This window comes from Muntiacus reevesi, chromosome 7 (assembly GCF_963930625.1).
Source record: "Muntiacus reevesi chromosome 7, mMunRee1.1, whole genome shotgun sequence".
Taxonomy (NCBI): Eukaryota; Metazoa; Chordata; class Mammalia; order Artiodactyla; family Cervidae; genus Muntiacus; species Muntiacus reevesi.
In genome coordinates, this window is record NC_089255.1 from 36176875 (window position 1) to 36197667 (window position 20793).

General features: G+C 41.4%; 1 protein-coding gene across 1 annotated transcript in view; it reads right to left on the reverse strand.

The window, feature by feature from the left end:
• The window catches only part of EHD4 (EH domain containing 4), an 85367-nt gene extending 70532 nt beyond the window's left edge, over window positions 1–14835 (reverse strand). The window contains exon 1 of the mRNA XM_065940419.1: window positions 14494–14835. Within this exon, the coding sequence (XP_065796491.1) occupies window positions 14494–14726 (233 nt within the window). The 5' untranslated portion in view covers window positions 14727–14835. The remainder of the gene's footprint in view (window positions 1–14493) is intronic.
• Between the last annotated feature and the right edge of the window lie 5958 nt (window positions 14836–20793).

The following is a 20793-nucleotide window of genomic DNA, read 5'->3' on the forward strand; positions in this document are numbered from 1 at the left end:
GAAAAGAAAAACTATTTGTAGAAGCAATGATAAACACAAGTAATAGCAAAAAGATAAACATGAAGATGTAAAAAAGGGGATCAACATCATAAAATGTGGGGGAGCAGAGAAAGAGAAAACAGATTTTCTTTTTAGAATGTGTTTGAGCCTATATGACTATCAATCTAAAGCAAGCAGATATAGGAAAGGGTTAATATTCTTGAAAAACAGGACAACCACAAATCAAAAATATAAGATAGATTCACAAAAACTAAAGAGAACAGAAGCATAAAAGGAAATCAAACCACAAAAAGAAAAAAAAGAAAGGAACAAAGAAGAAACAAAAAATCAACTGGAAAAGAAGGTTTAAAAATGAGAATAAATACATATGCATCAAAAATTACCTTAAACGCCAATGAACTGAATGCTCCAATCAAAAGACATGGAATGGTAGACTAAATAAAAAACAAGGGCCTACAAACACTGCCTACAAGATACCCACCTTAGGACAAAGGACACACACAGATTTAAAGTGACAGGATGGAAAAAGAAATTTCATACAAACAGAAATGACAAGAAAGCAGGAGTTACAATACTAATATCAGACAAAATATACTTTAAAGCAAAGACTATAAAGAAAGATAAAGAAAGACTATATAACGATAAAAAGATTAATACAAGAAGAGGATTTTACACTTATTAACATATATGCACCTCATACAGGAGCACCCAAATATATAAAACAAATAGTAACAGACACAAAGGGAGAAATTGATAAGAATACAATAATAGTAAACTTTAACACCCCACTCACATCAATGGACAGATCTTCTAGACAGAAAATCAATAAAGCAAAGAGATTCTAAGTGATACAGTAGAAGTTAGACTAAACATATTTTTAGGACATTATATCTCCCCCAAAACACAATACACATTCTTTTCAAGTGCACATGGAACATTCTTTAGGATTGACCACATACTAAGGCACAGAACTAACCACAAATAATTTAAGAGTACAGAAATGATTTCAAGCATCTTCTCTGACCACAACAACATGAACTAGAAATCAACCACGGGAAAATGAGGAAAAAACAATTACATGGAGACTAAACAACATGCTACTAAGAAAACAAGGTGTCAAGAAAGAAATCAAAAGGGAAATTAAAAAATACCTTGAGACAAATGACAAAACACAGCTATGCAAAATCAATGGGACTCTGCAAAAGCAGTTCTTAGAGAAAAGTTCATAGCAATACAGGCTTTCTTCAAAAAACAAGAAAAATCTCAAATAAACAACTTAACACTTTAAAAGAAACAGACAAAGAAGAACAAACAAAACCTAAAGTCAGCAGAAGGAGGAAATAATAAACAATGGGGAGGAAAAAATAAAATAGAAATTAAAAAAAGAACAAAAAATCAATAAATCAAAATGGGTAAACAAAATTGACAAGTCTCTGGCCAGACTTACCAAGAAGAGAGAGAGAACCCAAATAATAAAAGAAACGAAAAAGGAGAAATCTCAACCAATACCACAGAAATACAAAAAACATAAGAGAATACTATGAACAATTATACGCCAACAAATTCGATAACCTAGAAGAAATGGACAACTTTATAGAAACATACAGCCCACCAAAACCCAATCAAGAAGAAACAGATAATTTAAATAGACCAAATAGATTCTAAAATAAACTCGCTACAAAAGTCCAAGACCAGATAGCTTCACAAGCGAGTTCTACCAAATAAACAAAGAACTTACATTGATTCTTCTCAAGCTCTTCCAAAAGACTGAAGACTAGAGAACACTCACAAAGACATTCTATGAAGCCATAACACTCTGATAGTAAAACCAGACAAGGATACCACCAAAAAAAGAAAATTACAGGCCAAGGTCTTTGATGAACATAGATGTAAAAATTCTCAACAAAATACTAGAAAACTGAATCCAACAACACATAAAGAAAGGTCATATACCATGACCAAGTAGGATTCATCCCAAGTTCACAAGAATGGTTCAACATACACAAATCAATCAATGTAATACATCACATTAATAAAAGTCAAAAACCACATGATCATCTCAATATATGCAGAAAAAGCATTTGACAAATTGTTTTTTGCAAATTCAACATCAATTCATGATAAAAACTCTCACCAAAGTGGGTAAAGAGGGACTATACCTCAACATAATAAAACCCATTTTTGATAAACTTACAACCAATATGATATTCAATGATAACAAGCTAAGAACCTTTCCAATAAAATCCGGAACAAGACAAGAATGCCCACTTTCATGTCTGTTCAACATAGTATTGGCAGTCCCAGCCACAGCAATCAGACAAGAAAAAGAAATAAAACGCATCCAAATTGGAAGAGAAGAGGTAAAATTGTCACTATATGCAGATAACATGATATTACATATACAAAGTCCTAAGGACTCCACACAAAAACTACTGCTCTAATAAATGAATTCAGCAAAGTAGCAGGATAAAAGATTAGCATTCAGAAATTGATTGCATTTCTTTACACTAACAATGAAATATTAGAAAGGAAGTATACATACACACACACACACATATACACACCTAGGAATAAACCTGACTAAGCAGGTGAAAGAATTATGTGTTGAGAACTATAAAACATTAATACAAGAAATTAAAAAGGAGTCAAAGAAATGGAAAGATAGTATCATGCTCTTGGAAGAATTAGCATTGCTAAAATGGCCATATTACCCAAAGCAATCTACAGGTTTAATACAATCCATATCAAATTACTCATGAGATTTTTCATAGAACGAGAACAAATAATCCCAAAATTTATTTGTTGTTGTTTAGTTGCAAAGTTGTGTCTGACTCTTTTGTGACCCCATGGAGCCCACTAGGCTCCCCTGCCTACAGGACTTCCCAGGCAAGAATACTAGAGTGGGTTGCCATTTCTTTCTCCAGGGGATCTTCCTGACCCAGGGATTGAACCTGTGTCTCCTGCGTGGCAGGCAGATTCTTTACCACTGAGTCACCTGGGAAGCCCCCCATGGCACCATAAAAGACCCAGAATTGCCAACGCAATCCTGAGGGAACTCTCCCATATTTCAGACAATACTATAAAGCTACAGTAATCAAAACACTGGTTTGGTGCAAAAACAGCCACATGGATCATGGGACAGAACAGAGAGCACACAAATAAACCCACACATCTATAGTCAATTAATCTTTGACAGTCTCTTCAGGAAGTGGTGCTGGGAAAGGTGGACAAATGCATGTAAATCAATGAAGCTGATTTACAACGTGCACACAAAAAAAACTCAAAATGGTTTAAAGATCTAAACATCAGACATGATATCATAAAACTCCTAGAAATGAGTATAGGCAAAACAGTCTCTGACATAATTCAGACCAATGTTTTCCTAGGCAATAGAAATAAAAACAAAAATAAACAAGTGGGACCTAATCAAACTTACAAGATTTGCATAGCCAAAGGAAACTCTAAAAAACAAAAACAACCAAATGAACAGAAAAAAAAAAAAAATGGAAAGACAACCTATGGAATGGGAAGAAATATTTGCAAATAATGTGACTGACAGGGGCTTAATCTCCAAAAAATACAAATGGCTCACACAACTCAACAACAACAAAATACCCAACCCAATCAAAAAACAGACATTTCTCCTAAGAAAACAAACAAATGGCCAGTGGGCTTATGAAAATATGCTCAACATCACTAACTATTAGAGAAAAGGAAATTAAAACCACAATGAGGTACCAACTCACACCAGTCAAAATGTCCATCATTAAAAATAAATGCTGTCTACAAATAAATGCTGGAGGGAATACAAATACTATTAGTGGGATAGCTGTGAAAAGAAGAGAAGCAAAAAGCAAAGGAGAAAAGGAAAGATATACCTATTTGAATGTAGAGTTCCAAAGAATAGCAAGGAGAGATAAGAAAGCCTTCCTCAGTGATCAGTGCAAAGAAATAAGAGGAAAACAATAGAATGGGAAAGACTAGAGATCTCTTCAAGAAAATTAGAGATACCAAGGGAACATTTCATGCAAAGATGAGCTCAATAAAGGACAGAAATGGTATGGACATAACAGAAGCAGAAGATATTAAGAAGAGGTGGCAAGAATACACAGAACTGTACAAAAAAGATCTTCACAACCCAGATAATCATGATGGTGTGATCACTCACCTAGAACCAGACATCCCGGAATGTGAAGTCAAGTGGGCCTTAGGAAGCGTCACTACAAACAAAGCTAGTGGAGGTGATGGAATTCCAGTTGAGCTACTTCAAATCCTAAAAGATGATGCTGTGAAAGTGCTGCATTCAATATGCCAGCAAATTTGGAAAACTCAGCAGTGGCTTCAGGACTGGAAAAGGTCAGTTTGCAATCCAATCCCAAAGAAAGGCAATGCCAAAGAATGCTCAAACTACTGCACAATTGCACTCATCTCACACGCTAGTAAAGTAATGCTCAAAATTCTCCAAACCAGGTTTCAGCAATACGTGAACCGTGAACTTCCAGATGTTCAAGCTGGTTTTAGAAAAGGCAGAGGAACCAGAGATCAAATTGCCAATATTCGCTGGATCATCAAAAAAGCAAGAGAGTTCCAGAAAAACATCTATTTCTGCTTTATTGACTATACCAAAGCATTTGACTGTGTGGACCACAACAAACTGTGGAAAATCCTGAAAGAGATGGGAATACCAGACCACCTGACTTGCCTCTTGAGAACTCTGTATGCAGGTCAGGAAGCAACAGTTAGAACTGGACATGGAACAACAGGCTGTTTCCAAATAGGAAAAGGAGTACATCAATGCTGTAATATTGTCACCCTGCTTATTTAACTTATATGCTGAGTACATCATGAGAAACGCTGGGCTGGATGAAGCACAAGCCTGTATCAAGATTGCAGGGAGAAATATCAATAACTTCAGATATGCAGATGACACCACCCTTATGGCAGAAAGTGAAGAAGAACAAAAGAGCCTCTTGATGAAAGTGAAAGAGGAGAGTGAAAAAGTTGGCTTAAAGCTCAACATTCAGAAAACTAAGATCATGGCATCCGGCCCCATCACTTCATGGCAAATAGATAAGGAAACAGCAGCTGACTTTATTTTGGGGGGGCTCCAAAATCACTGCAGATGGTGACTGCACCCATGAAATCAAAAGACGCTTATTCCTTGAAAGGAAAGTTATGACCAACCTAGACAGCATATTAAAAAGCAGAGACATTACTTTTGCCAACAAAGGTTCATCTAGTCAAGGCTATGGTTTTTCCAGTGGTCATGTATATGGATGTGAGAGTTGGACTATAAAGAAAGCTGAGGGTCGAAGAATTGATGCTTTTGAGAAAACTCTTAAGAGTCCTTTGGACTGCAAGGAGATCCAACCAGTCGATCTTAAAGGAAATCAGTCCTGAGTGTTCACTGGAAGGACTGATGTTGAAGCTGAAACTCCAATACTTTGGCCACCTGATGCAAAGGACTGACTCATTGGAAAGGACCCTGATGCTGGGAAAGATTGAGGGTAGGAGGAGAAGGGGACGACAGAGGATGAGATGGTTGGATGGCATCACCGACTCAATGCACATGAGTGTGGGTAAACTCTGGGTGTTGGTGATAGACAGGGAGGCCTAGTGTGCTGCTGTTCATGGGGTCGCAAAGAGTCAGACACGACTGAGCAACTGAACTGAACTGAAACTGAAGTTCATAGAGCCACTTTGGAAAACAGTATGAAGGTTCCTCAGAAAACTACAAATAGAATTATCATATGATCCAGCAATTCTACTCCTGGGCATATACCTGGACAAAACTATAATTCAAAAAGATATATACCCCTATGCCCATAGCAGCACTGTTCATAATAGCCAAGATACGTTAACAACCTAAATGTCCATCGACAGATGAATGGAGGAGAGGATGTGGTACGTATATAGAATGGAATACTACTCAGCCATAAAAATGAAATCATGCCATTTGCAGCAACATGGATGCAACTAGAGATGATCATGCTAAGCCAAAGAAAGAAAAATACCATATGATATCATAAGTGGAATCTAAAATACAACACAAATGAATTTATGTACAAAACAGAAACAGACTTACAGACGTAGAGAAGAGACTTGTGGTTGCCAAGGGGGAAGGGGTTGGAGAAAGAATGGAGTGGGAGGTTGGGGTTAGCAGATGTAAGCTATTACATACGAAATGGATAAACAACAAGGTCCTACTGTATAGCACAGAGAACTATATTCAGTATCCTATGATAAACCATAATAGAAAGAAATATAAAAAGAATGTGTGCGTTATAACTGAATCACTTTGCTCTACAGCAGAAATTAACACAACACTGTAAACAAATTCTACTTCAATTTAAAAAATGGGAAAAAATTAAAAACAATGTTCCAAGCTGTACAACAGAATATGATGCAGACATTAGCTATTTTTGAAGATGACTTAATAACACAAGAAACAGTTTATTATATCATCATAAGTGAAAAAGGCTGTTTATTAAATTGCATTTATTGCATAATCCCCAGTTTTATAATCATGACTTCTATGTCTTCATCTATGTCATCTGTTAAAAATGTGAACAGAGTTTGGACCACATGCCATGGAAGGTCCACCAGAGTGAACCTCTCTCTTCAGGCTTGATGGTTCCAGTGTCATAGATTTCACCAACTGAACATTCATCCAGCAATAGTTCCCAAACATTTCTTGGGAGAGGCTGCCTAAAAATCATCATGTGAGGTAGTTTATAATAATAAAAACAGATTTTTCAGTCTGACCCACAGAGGTTCCACTTCACAAGGTCTGGGGTGAGCCCCTGGAATCTGTTTCAGAAGGTCTTCTGGGGACTCTGACCCCCAGGCAGATTCAGGGCCCACAGCTTTCTAGTTCAGAATTCTCCAAGGTTTTGAAACGTGTTTTGAGTGTCCTTTAGAAGTAAGTGTCTAGATGTCACTTCTAATCCTTGGGGACTGCTGCACTTTGTCAGGTAGATAACGTAATCAGTGGACAAGAGGCCAACAGACAGCATCGCCCAAGCAGGGACTGCTGCCACCACCCCCATCCCTCAGAACCCTTGCTCCAAGTCCTGCCTCCTCCTGGGCTTCTGAACCACCAGCTGCTCCCCCTCCACACACCCTTCTATCAACTTCTAACTCTGCAGGATCATGATCATTAACCAAACCTCCAGAATGCCTGTGGCCAGGGCATGGTTCCTTGCCTTCAGTGCCCAGCTGCTGAGAGTTTTCTATATTTGATGCTTCACCTCCCACTCATTCTTCAACCCACTGTCACCTGGCTTCCATCAGCAGCACTTACTGACTCTTGTCAAGGTCACCCTGGCTTCTGATCGCTAATCCACTGGTTCTGTTTTCTCAAGGCAGCTGACGCTGCTGACCACTCCCTCTCTTTCCCTGGCTTTTGTGGGGACCACCTGCTGTTTCACCTGCCTAGCATCCATTTCCCCTTTTCAATAATTGTATTCTGAGGAGTCACCTCTCCCCACCATCAAGCCATGTGGTGTGGGGGCTGATCACCCCACTCCAGACACCGATACTCATTCCCCCCAGCTTGAAGGACTGGCTCAAGGATGGGCAGATGGCCAAAGCCGAGCCAATGAAACTCGAGTCAATGAAACTCAAACTTGAGACTTGTTGCTCAAACTATGGGGGGAGGGGTTCTCTTCTTTCCCACTGGGGTTGCTGAGTTGGCAGAATGTGAGTCTGCAATTGGAGAGGGTCTGCCTGCCCCATGAGTAAGTGCCTGAGAAGGAAGCCAATATGAGAAGACAGCAGAGCTGAGAGACCAAGTCCCGGGACCATGGGGTCCCAGGCTGGGTCTGAAGCCAGCACACTCTGGTCCAATTAATTTCAAGAGAAAAAATGTATCTTTTTACTTAAGGTTTTTTAAGTTGAGTTGCTGTCACTTGCAACCAAGAGAGTCCTAAGATGGCTCTGAACCACCATCCTTCCCTGGCATTACCTCCACCTCCGTGGTAATATTTTCCCCAGCACCTCCCCTAGGTCCTCTTCCTCTCATTCCAGACCCACATGTGCGACCTGTCTTGGACTCTACACCTGGGTGTCCACTTATGCACAGGCTTAAACCTAAACTCCTAAGTATGCCCCTATTCTTCCTTGCCTCAGTGGACAGCTCAATCACTACCTGGTTAACCAAACTTGGGCCTCACCATGGATAGTTTCTCACTTTCACTTCCCTATCTCCTTGGGGCTGTGAATTTTTGCTCATTCCGCAGGGTTTGGCTTCCAAGTTGTATCCCCAGATGCCTCTTCCAATCTCCAAACCTGCGTGAAGGGTCCCAGCCCACCCTGTGCTTTAGTGTCACAGCTCTTGTCACCCAGAGCCCTGAGGGCTCGATTCTTTTCCATAGTCTGTGATAGCTGGGCCCACCCCTGATATCAATACTATTTGAGGAAAGGAACGCTAGGCTGTGTAGGTATGAGCTTACACTGTATATGGTAAATACCGTCTATACAGTGAAAATTAAATATTTCAGTATTTCAGAATGAACTGCAAAAGGCATGGTATTTGGCACAAAAGACTATGATTTTTGGGATCTAGCACTTGAATGAGGGTAAGAACCACCCAACTGTACTTCCCTAAAGGAATTTTTCTTTTTTAATGGGTGAACCAGCCTGCCTTCTACTGAGTATCTTCACTTCTCTTTAATAGCTGAGTCTAGGGCTTATCAAAGGAACAGAGTAGAGCTTTGTCCTTAAGATCTATTTCTTCCCTTTTTAGAAAACCGGAACATCTGCCTGCTTCCAACTTTCTGATACTTTTCATATTCTTCATTATTTCTTACAAATCACAGAACACAGTTTTCTTTGAGCACAACTGCAAGCTCTTCCTACAAGGACCTCCCATCCATCTATCCATCTGGGTATTTCCTGGGTCTTGCCTGTGGCAGGCCCTAGAGAGCTCCTCGTTGTCTGGTTTGAGACCCTCTCAAACACGCCTTGGCTCCCTTCTACCATCTCTGGAGCACTTTCTTTGAGAGAAAAGGAGGAAGCAAAATAATAGCTGAGTAGTTCTGCTTTTTGTTGATGTTCCAACAAGAGTCCCAGGCTTGAGCCTATCGCTTCCTGATTCTTTTTTCTTGTTCTGATCATACCTAAAAAGACCTTTTTTTACTGAGGCATTTTTTTTTTAATTGTCTAAGGGGGCATATTGTCTCAGCCCCCTAACTTCAGCTTCTTAATGCTTTGTGCTATCCACCAACCTTGTTTTCATCTTTGTCCATGGAACCCCTGCCCCCACTTTTCCCTATTAATGCTATATTTAATATTTAAAGGTTTAAAACATAATGGCTTTATCAAGTATTTTATAGGAAACATCGCACCGTGATTTTACTAACCTGAGCATTATGAAGAATGAACGTTTATACATTGACAAGGATACACAAAGAAAAAAACAAACAGGGACTGCATGGTGGCTATTTGTACACTGCTTTTTCTCAGGTCTGCTTGGTTCCTTTTGTCCTTGGTTTTCTTTTAGCTTATTTCCACTTTTTGCTTTTTGTTTTCTTTCTGGCATCCATTTTAAATTATTGCACATAGATGCAGAAATTACTTGATGGGCACTAATTATAGAATTTATGAAAATTAAATCATAGGATGCTTAATACTGAAAGACTGAATTGTTTCATATTTTTATTGAGATATAATTCATATACTATAAAACTCACCCTTTTAAAGGGCACAATTCTGTGGTTTTTAGAATCCTCGCAAAGTTGTACAACTAAATACCTCTACCTAATTTCAGAACATTTTTATCACCCAAAAAGGAGACCCTGTACCCATTAGAAGTCACTTTATGTTCTTCTTGCAATGTGGATATTCAATTGCCCCACTATCATTTAATGAAAAGTATATTTCCCCCCACTGAATTGTCTTAGAACCCTTGTAAAATTTATCAAACATGTATTGGCTTATTTCTGAATTCTCAATTCTATTCAATTGACTTATATGTCTCTCCTTATTGTCACATTAGTATGACACCGTCCTGTTTACTGTAGCTTTGTGGTGAGTTTTGAAATCAGAAGTATGAGAAATTGAATATTGTTGTTTTTCCCCCCAAGACTGTTTTGGCTATTCTGGACCCCTCACAATTCCACATGAATTTTGAGGATCACCTTGTCAACTTCTACAAAGAAGGCAGTTGGGATTTTGCTACGGATTACAGTGACTCTAAAGACCACTTGGAGAATTACTGCCATTCTAAAAATATTGTCGGAGCTCCTCTAGTGGTCCAGTGGTTAAGAATCTGCCTGCCAATGCAGGGGACACAGGTTTGATTTCTGGTGCGGGAATATTCCATATGCTGTGGGGCAACTAAGCCCATACACCACAAATACTGAAGCTCATGAGCTCTAGAGTCCATGCTTCCGGACGAGAGGCCACTGCAGTGAGAATCCCTTGAACCACAACTACAGAAAGCCCTTGAACAATATCAAAGACCCAGCACAGCCAATAAATAAATGTGTAAAAAATACACTGTCATTCAACCCATGAACATGGAATGTCTGTCCTTTTAAGTTTTTTAAAAATTTCTTTCAACAAAGTTTTACAATTTTGCATTACTTTTGTTAAATTTATTCCAAAGTATTTTATTTTTTAAGGTGCTGTTATAAATGAAATTGTTTTCTTATTTTCAGATTGTTCATTGATAGTGAATAGAAACATAACTGATTCTGTATATTAATCTTGTATCCTGACAACTTAGTGAACTTGTTTTAAGAGTTCTTGAAGGCTTTTCCTAATCCTTAGGATTTTTTTCTATATATAAGGTCATGTTCTCTGTGAATAGAGATGTTTTTACTTCTTTCCAATCTACATGCCTTCTATCCCTTTTTCTTGCCTTATTGCCTTATTCTCTACCCTTTAAAAACCTATAGTGACTTCCTTCTTTTTTCCTCATTAGAATAATTTTTTTTGAGAGAACAGGACAAGAGTGTAGGAAGGAGAGAGAAAGTGGAGCTCTTAAAAATCAGAGGTTGCAATTGTGTGGCTTGAATTGATTTTTGGTGAACCTCACATTCTCTCATGGGAAATGTCTTCCCTCAAAGCATCTGGGCCCAGGGATTTTCTGGGGGAATCTCTGAAATCTGTTTTCCTCAGGTTTTGGACACAGGTCTGGCTGAGCCCAATATTCAGCCTTCACTGGCTGTTAAACAGTCTGCCATGACTTGGCCACTTTTCCCATACCCATCTCCTCCTTCTCTGGCCAATTCTTTCTTGCTGCCCAGAGGCAGAGCACCACCAGTTCCTCCCACTGCATCCTCAGTCTTCTGAGAAATAAAACTGTCAATGAGACAATAGCCTGTTTTGCTTCCATCCCAAAAGGACTTTGACAAACATCTCCTGAAGTTCTGGGCCAGCTTTGTGACCCATGTGAGGAAAGTCCATTAAAACTCTCCTATCTTTCCTCTTCCTTGCACTTGGGCCCCTCATGGTCATCTTCCATAGCAAGCAGAGCTTCTTGACACTCAGACTCTCCATCCACTCTATTTAGGAGTTTTTTTGTTTGTTTGTTTGTTTGTTTTTGGCCAGTCTGCATGGCATGCAGGATCTTAGTTCCCTGACCAGAGATCGAACCCGCACCCCCTGTAGTGGAAGTGCACAGTCTTAACCACTGGACCACTAGGGAAGCCCCTAGGAGACCTTTTAATTAGAACACAGCACACACTTAAAATGCCTCACTCCTGGTGAAAGTCCTGGCTCACCATGTTTCAATGGGGCTCTTAATTCTTCCCAGCTATGGGACAAAAGGAAAGAAGAGTAAGGTATTATCAAAGGTGGAATGTATATCAAAGGCTTTGCTGAGTGACTTCACAAGGAGAGAAGTTTCTCTCCATATTAGTGTAGGCTCTGTATAACCAGTGACCTCTGGGGATGTGCAGGAAGCCAGGTGGATAAGAATCTCTGACTATGCAGACAGGTTCATCCTATAGCCAATTATGAGCTTCCAGTGCTTACTGGCTAGAAACAAAACACCCAGGCACTGAGCAGCCTCAGAGAAAAGACAGCCACAGATGCAGGCAGGTTCCAGGATGGTCAGCACCTGGGTCAACATTTCCGGCCCCCAGTACCAGTGTAGTACTCTAGAGGGCAGCTGCCCTTTTGCTTGGATCTTTCCTTCCAGAAGCTGAATCTTTTCCTCCTAGCCCCACTCTGAAATCAAACTCAGGTCTCTGGTGCCTCACCAACCTTCTGGTATACCCTGAGTTTCTTCCGCCCTCATAGGTTCACTTTTATGTCTGGTGCCTAACAACCAAGTCACTTAGGCCAGGGAAGGTTTCAAGAGCAAGTGACTTCCTGATAGGGTGACTCCTTTCTCACTGTGGTGTTGCATGGGGGGCTCCAGGGCCTCCTGAGAAGTGGTTCATTTGGATGGAGTCATTGTTTAGTCGCTAGGTCGTGTCTGACTCTGTGACCCTATGGACTGTAACCTACCCAGTTCCTCTGTCCATGGGATTTCCCAGGTAAGAATACTGGAGTGACCCAGGGATTGAACCCGCATCTTCTGCTTGGCAGGTGAATTCTTTACCACTGAGCCACCTGGGAAGTCCTTGGATGAAGTTACCAAATCCTTCAAACTATGCTTAGCTATTCCACAAAGTTCCCCCAAATGATGAAACAGAAAAACAGTAAGCTGAAAAAAAGATGGATACATGTTTCCATGGGTTTGTTCTCCTGACTTAGGTTTGCTTATTATGCAGGCTGTGGGAGCAGAGAGAGGACCAAATCATATCCAGGCTGACACAGTATTAACAGAGGCTCCCTAAGCACACAATAAAGCTCTCATAGCAAGCACAGATGGGAGGAACTACCCAGGGTGCTCCAAACAGGCCATCACCAGTGCTGAGACTATTTTAATTATAACAATGCTTACCTTCTTATCCTTCATCTGTATATTTCAAAAGGCCTACCTCCTACTCTTGTGCTACATAATGTTTCATAGCCCTATATACTTAAATTGGTTAGTATTACTGAGCCCTGAAGTGTCTTTTACAACATCTTTCAAGATATCAGTTTATGTGATATTTCTAGGTTCATTTTGAGTGGCTTAGGTGACATATTTAATGCTATTTTCAGCTTACTAATAAGCACCAAATAAAGCAGTTTAAAATTATTTTCTTCCATCTTCCTTTACATTCAACTTACTTTCAAGAACTATATTTTAATATAGTGTATCAGCTTTGCTGAATTAATTCATCATGTACCTGCAGGCTTGGATTGAACATCTTTTCTGTAGTGACAACTACTCTATTTGTAGGAACTATTTAGGTCACTGGAACCCAGAAAAAGAGGCCGCTACTTAATAGAAATGGCATATATCCAAATATAGAAGCAGTTTTCTGAACACCTGTTGATCATCAATGATGAAGAAACTTAGGATTTCCAAAACCCTGGCCCCAAACCTAAAATGATCACTTTGTTTCAATGGACACACAGTTTAAGCCAGGAAAACAAGTCTCCTAACCAACGAGAGTCTTAATATGCCAGCTGCTTTAAAAGTAAAATAGCTTCTTCAAAAAGCAATCTGTTACCATGTAAATTATTTTCCATTAAAAACCACTTCCGAGGGACCTATATGATTTGAATGTCAAGGCATCCACAGTAATTGTTTGCTTTTGGAGACAGGCAAGCATGACAAATATTTTCAGTTGTCAAGGGTGACGGAGAAGGGAATGACCCACCTAAGAAATGGAAACTAACCAGTAGTAACATGACACTCCCCCTGAGCTCCATGGGCGCTGGCTGGTTCGGCGGCTACACACAGCTAACTTCCTATGGCAGGATAAAGAGAGGCTGTGCACGAGCAGAATGAAGGCGGCCTCTCAGCCCCGTCCCCCTGAACCCAGTGTTGGGGGCGGGATGCAGGGCCGCAATGGGAGGGGGCGTGGGCAATACCCTCTACTGTTGCCATTCTTTCAGTAAGTAGTTATACGCCGGGCACTGTGCTAGGGCTTAACTTTCCAACTTGACTCAATAATCCATTCTGATACCCCACACTTTTGTCCCCATTTCCAGCCCTTGGTCTCACTCGCTCGTCAAGAAGGTGCTTATTATAGCCTTGCTTTTCCTCCCATCCCGGGGCTCCCAGGCTAGGGTGACAAGATAAAGCCAGCCAGAGGAGTGCCTTTCCAAACGCAAGGAAGGCGGGCTCGTAGTACGCAGAGAAGGGGCGGGGGGCCGTTCTGAGGACCCTCGCGGCCGCGTAGGGAGAGCCTGCCCTCACTTCGGCGGCCGGTCCCGGGGCGGGGCTTCAGACACCCGGGCACCGCGCTCGGACGGGGACCCTGAGGCCGCGCCGATGCTGGAGAAAGCGGCAGAGAGGGGATTCCTCGAAGGAGAAGGGGGCGCTGCAGGAAGCCGGCGGGAGGCAGGTGACAACAGGCGCGCACGTGGGGAGGAGGACCGCCTCCACCTAGGTGACGGGGACAGGTGTGCAGGCAGGAGGGCGGAGGGGGCGGGGAGGGTTACCTGATGAAGGTGGTCTTGCCGGTGCTGTACTGGCCCACCAGCAGGATCATGGGCTTGTTCTCAAAGTCGGCGTCCTCCAGCGCGGGCGAGTGGAACTCGTGGAAGCGATACGCCTCCTCCAGCGGCAGCACCTTGCGCTGGTAGAGCGAGCGCAGGCCACCCGTCACCGTCTGCACCGGGTCCGCGCCCGTGCCTCCGCGCCCGCCCGCCTGCCGCCCTAACCAGCTGAACATCCTGCCGCCGGCCCGCTCGTCTGTGCGCCGCGTTCGCCCTCTCAGTGCCGGTCCCGAGCTCCGACCCCACTCCGGGCTCGACCCTCCCCGGCTGGCACTGAGCAGCCCCAACAGCCCTTGCCGCCGCCCGAGCTGGCCCCGCCTCGCGCCATCTCAGCCAGTCTCCGGCCGCTACGTCACGGGAGTGTGTTCATTATTCAGAAGGGCTCTCTCAAGTCCTTTCTCATTGGACCGCTGCCGGCGCGAGTGGAGGCGCCAGCCAATGGAGACGAGCGTCTTAATGAATTATTGATGACGGAGTCTTTCTGGAGAACTGGGCGAAGAAGAGGGTGTTTCTCCAACTTGCCAGTGCAGACCGGCGAACCGAGGGGCCGGGTGTGGTTGGTAGCCCGCGCCCCACCTTTAGCCAGGCGGCGTAGATTTCCGGGCAAATCTGAGCTGGCAAAGAAACACACTCACACAAGCTGTCAAAGGAACACACACCCGCGCGCCACTGGAAGCTGCTTAGTCTCCTGGGATGTTTTTTTCATCCCAGCCCTACGATGCTGGGGACAAAAGTTAAAAAGGTTAACAGCCGGTTCTTTCTACCTACTGGCAGCTTATTGTTACTCTGACTTTATCTGTGACGAAACCCTGACTCAAGGACGTAATTGACCAAATTTGAAGTTGGGATGGTAGACTTCAGTCTACTTGGGTAAATGTTTCTCCAGGCTGCCTCCACTTACTTCTGGCTCGAGTGAAGGCTTTTTGCCCTTAGTTTAATTTATGTGATTTTCTGTAAATTTGAAGGTTTAGTTATCCTCATTATTACAACCTCATTGCCACATATTGACATAAAAAGAGTTACTGTTAGCCTGTAACAGTGTCTTTTCAGATGATAAGAATACATCATTGGAGAAGACTCTAGAGAGTCCCTTGGACTGCAAGGAGATCAAACCAGTCAATCCTAAAGGAAATCAGTCCTGAATATTCTTTGGAAGGACTGATGCTGAAACTCCAATACTTTGGCCACCTGATGCGAACTCTCTCATTGGGAAAGAGTCTGATGCTGGGAAAGATTGAAGGCAGGAGAAGGGGACGACAGAGGATGAGATGGTTGGATGGCATCACCGACTCAGTGGAAGTGAGTTTGAGCAAGCTTGGGGAGTTGGATGGACAGGGAAGCCTGGCGTGCTGCAGTCCATAGGGTTGCAGAGTCGGATGCTACTGAGCGACTGAACTGAACCGAACTGAAGGATGCATCTAAACTGAGATAGGGAGAAATAATCAGCCATCACTTTCGGTGTCCTCCGTTACAGTTTTAGAACGTCTCAATGGTTTCAGTGCAAGAGAAGCAATATTGTAACAAAGTCAATGAAGACTTTTGAAACAGTCCACATTAAAAAAAAAATCCATAAGCCAAAGTAAAGGTCAAAAGACAAATTGGGTAAAATATTAAAGACATATTATATAATATATATTTAATTAAGGAATTAAAACCTTAAAAATCTATATGAAAATTATTAAGAAAGAAGATACTCAATTAGACCAATGAGCAAAGGACATAGACAACTAGAAAAAATAATATAGTTGGCCAATAAACTAAATGATGCTGATCTCCATTAACAATCAAATAAATTTAAAATGAACAGGTAATGTTAAGAATTACAGACTTTTCATTTTCTAAGATGATGTTTAATGTTAGCCAGGGTGTAGGAAAAGGTACCTTCTCATACATTGCTGGAGATGGTATAAATTGGCACTTTTCTGGAGTCCATACTTACCAAAAATCTTGAAAATGCACATTCAAGACTTCTGCTTCTCAACATCAAACTTAAGATGAAATGACTGTGTGCTTTCCTTCTAAGATCAGAAACGGGGCAAAGATGTCTGCTTTTACCACTTCTATTTAACATCCTGTGCTGTGCCTGTGCTTAGCCGCTCTGTCTTGTCTTACTCTGCAACTCTATGGACTGCAGCCCTCCAGGCTCCTCTGTCCATGGGGCTTCTCCAGGCAAGAATACTGTAATGGATTCTCATACCCTCTCCTCCAGGGGATCTTCCCAACCCAGGGATTGAACCCAGGTCTCCTGCATTTCGGGCAGATTCTTTACCAGCTGAGCTACCAGGGAAGCCCATTTAGCATCCTACTAAGATTCTTGTCAGTACAATAAGGCAAGTAAAAGAAAAGCTATCTAGATGGGATAGGAAAAAGTAAAACCATCTTTATTTGCAGAAAATATGACCATCTATGTAGAAAATTCTAAGGAATCTACCAAAAAAGCTGGGGCTTCCCTTGTGGCTCAGCTAGTAAAGAATCCGCCAGCAATGCAGGAGACCTGGGTTCGATCCCTGGGTTGGGAAAATTCCCTGGAGAAGGGAAAGGCTACCCACTCCAGTATTCTGGCCTGGAGAATTCCACAGACTGTATAGTCCATGGGGTTGTAAGCAGTTGGATACAACAGACTTTCACACACTTACTTCACCAAAAAAGCTAGTAGAACTAATGAGTTTAGCAGGATTGCTAGGTGTAAGACAAAAACCTCTATTTTTATACACTAGCAATGAATAATTGGACAATGAAGTAAAAAATCAATATAATTTGCAATGTATTAAATATATTAAATACTTAGGGGTAAATCTGATTAAAATATACAAGGTCTATACACGGATAGCTACAGAGCATTTCTGGGAGAAACAAAGAAGGTCTAAATAAGTGGAAATATATACTTGTGGGTATGTATATATGCTTGCGGATCAGAAGACTCAAGATGTCAATTTTCTTCAAACTTATAAACATATTCAGTGCAATCCTAGCATGTTTTTATTTTTGTCAATTGACAAGTTGATTCTAAATTCACATGTCAATGCAAAGAATCTAAAATAGCCAGAACAATTTGAAAAAAACAAAACAAAACAAAGTTGGAAGACTTACACTACCTAATTCAAAACTCATTGTAAAGATACAGAAATCAAGGCAACATGATATTGGTATAAAGATAGACTAATACATCAAAAGAACACATAGAGTCTAAAAATAGACCCACACATACTGGTTAACTGCCTTTTGACACAGTGCAAATGCAATTCAATGGATAAGGAAAGTCTTTTCAACTAATAATGCTAGTTGGACATCCATATGTGAAAAGATGAACTTTGATCTATACCTTCCACCATATGTAAAAGTGATCTCAAAATGATTATAAATGTAGATGTAAAGAACAAAACAAAGCAGAAAACCTTTGTGAACTTGTGTAGGGAAAGGTTTCTTAGATGATACTAAAAGAATGATCCATAAAAGAAAAAAATTGATAAATTAGATGATCAAAATTAAGAACTCCTGAACTTTGATAGATATGTAAACAAAATGAAAAGAAATCACAGACTAGGAGACTATATTTTCAGATATCTGATAAGGACTTGTATCCAAAACATATAAAGACTTCTTAAAGTTAATATTAAGAAAACAGGGAGTTCCCTGGCAGTCCAGTGGTTAAGACTTGAGCTTTCAATGCCATGGCCTGGGTTCAGTCCCTGGTTGGAGAACTAAGATCCTGCAAGCTATGTCACATGCCCAAAAAAAAAGTGAATTAAAAAAAAAAAAACCAAAAAAACCACACCAAGATACCATTATACATCTATTAGAATGTCTGAATCACACCAGTTGTTGGTAAGGATGTGGAACAACTAGAACTCTCATGCATTGTCAGTAGAATGTAAGCTAGTAGCAATCACTTTGGAAATAGTTTGGCAGGTTCTTAAAAGGTGTAGCATGCACCTATCACATGACCCAGCAGGGGAGGAGCAGAGGGAAGGATACAAAGGGCATGAGAAGGCTTGTTGGGGTGAAGGGTTTACTCATTACCTTGACTGTTGTGATGGTTCACAGTTGTACACCTGTGCTGAAACTCATCAAACTGTGTACTTTAATTATGCACAGTCTATGATATGTCAATTATACCTTTCCTAATTGTTAGAAATGCTCACACTTCTCAGGAATTTTATCCTGAAGGAATAATGAATATAAAGCTCTATCTAAGGAATGTCTAACAGTGTATCATTGTAACAGTGAAAAGTTGTGACTAGTTGTTCTCCCATGAAAAGACTAGTTAAGCAGATGATGGATTCCTATGTAGTCTCTGAAAATCGTGTTATATGAGAAGAGTATTAATCATCTGAGAAAATGCTCAGAATATATTTTTAAGTGGAAAAAACAGATGACACAAGTGAATCCATGCAACTGCTATGGAAAACAGTATGGCAGTTCTTCCAATAAAGATAGAACTACCATAGTATCTACCAATCCTATTTCTGGGTATATATCCAAAAGAATTGAAGGTAGGGTCTCTAGGAAATATTTGCACATTCATGTTCATAGCAGCTCCACTCACAATAGTCAAGAGGTTAAAGCAACCTAAGTGTTGACTGATAGATGAATGGATAAACATTTAAACAAAATGTGTATATATACATACAATGAAGTGTTATTCAGCCTTAAAAAAGGAAAGAAATCCTGTCACTTGCCACAATCTGGATGAAACCTGAAAACATTATGCTACATGATATATGCTCTAAATCCTTTATCCTTTCTGCTGCCTAGAATGCGGGTAGAGATGCAACAACCATATTGGACCAGAAGGAAAACTTGAGGATGGCAGAAGCAACAGCTGAAAGAGCCTGGGTCCCTGATTAGAAATAGAGATCTTTTAGATCGTTAGATCTTTAAGCCTCTTTAGATCTTTTAGATTATGTAGCAAAACCAATGTTAACTGATACAGAATTTGAATACATGAATCAACAACTCAGGACATTACTTTGGCTAGAAATAAAGGTTTAAGAGTTTTCAAAAGAGAAGCAGTAGTAGAAATTCTCGGTGTGGATGAGATTGCTTTAAGGAGGGTATAGTGATAAGGGGGCAGAACTGAGGAGAGAGCCTCAAGTAATGTCAGCACTTAAAGGAGAGAGGGGAGGGGATGCCAGGGAAGGGATCTGAAAGTGGGAATAAATCCAGGACAGAAGGAGTCCAGCACATTAGGCCCCTCTCCTCGAGGGCTGGGTCGGCAGTCCCTGATGTGTGCCCCTTGCGTACACAGCTCATACGGAACTTCCTCTGCATAGTGCAAGCCGTGTTTCCGTGTAGGCCTCCTGCATGGGACCAGAAGGAAGCTCCTTGAAGTGCTGGGTCAATTGTTCGTCCTTTTTATTGTCCCACAGTGCCTACAGCAGTGACTGGCACGTTGTTGGGAAGGCAATAAATATTTGCAAGCGGAACTGAACTGAACTGCTGTTGGCAAGGAAGTCTCAGGAAGGGAGGGTTTCAGGAAGGAGGGAGTGGTCTGCAGGGCCAAATGTGGAGAACAATCGAGTAAGATAAGGCCTGTAAAGAGCCGGTGCCTTTTGGCTCAGTGTATCTGGCAGTTATCTGACGACATTGGTGACCTTGGGGAGAAGTGTTTTCATGGGGACAGAGGGGCAGAAAACATCTGTGGGGCAGGGCGCCTGGGCTGCATGGCAGTGTGGAATGATGGCTGCTCTTGGGAAGACTGGGGGAGAGAGGAGTTTTATTTTTCTATTAAATCGAGTTGCAGCTACTGAGACCATGTGACTAGAACCCGTGCACTGCAACAAGAGAAGCCCCCACAGCGAGAAGACCACGCAACACAACTAGAGAAAAGCCGAGCGCAGCAATGAAGACCCAGTGCACCCAAAAATAAAATTAAAAATAAAATGTGTTCTAGGTGGAGAGCAGGGAACCTTAGGAGAGAGCCTTCTTGTCCTTCCCAGGACCCTAGGCCCTCACCCTTCTCGGAGCTGATGACACAGGTCCTTATCCTTTGTGTGGTCCTTAGCTCCAGCTCTATGACATCGCCAGCATTGTTTCAGAAGCTAAGTCACTATTTAACTTCTCACATCTGTTGACAACATAAAAAAGCATAAACTATGTTTTCATGTTTTCTCCTGAACCCAAATCTAAGTTTCTAGGAAGCAGAAGCTTCTTGTGGACTGCAGTGTACGGGGTAGGTGCTCGGCTGATGCTGGCTGCCCTTCTTTCCTCCCCATCAGTGCTTCATGAAAACCATCTGAGCTT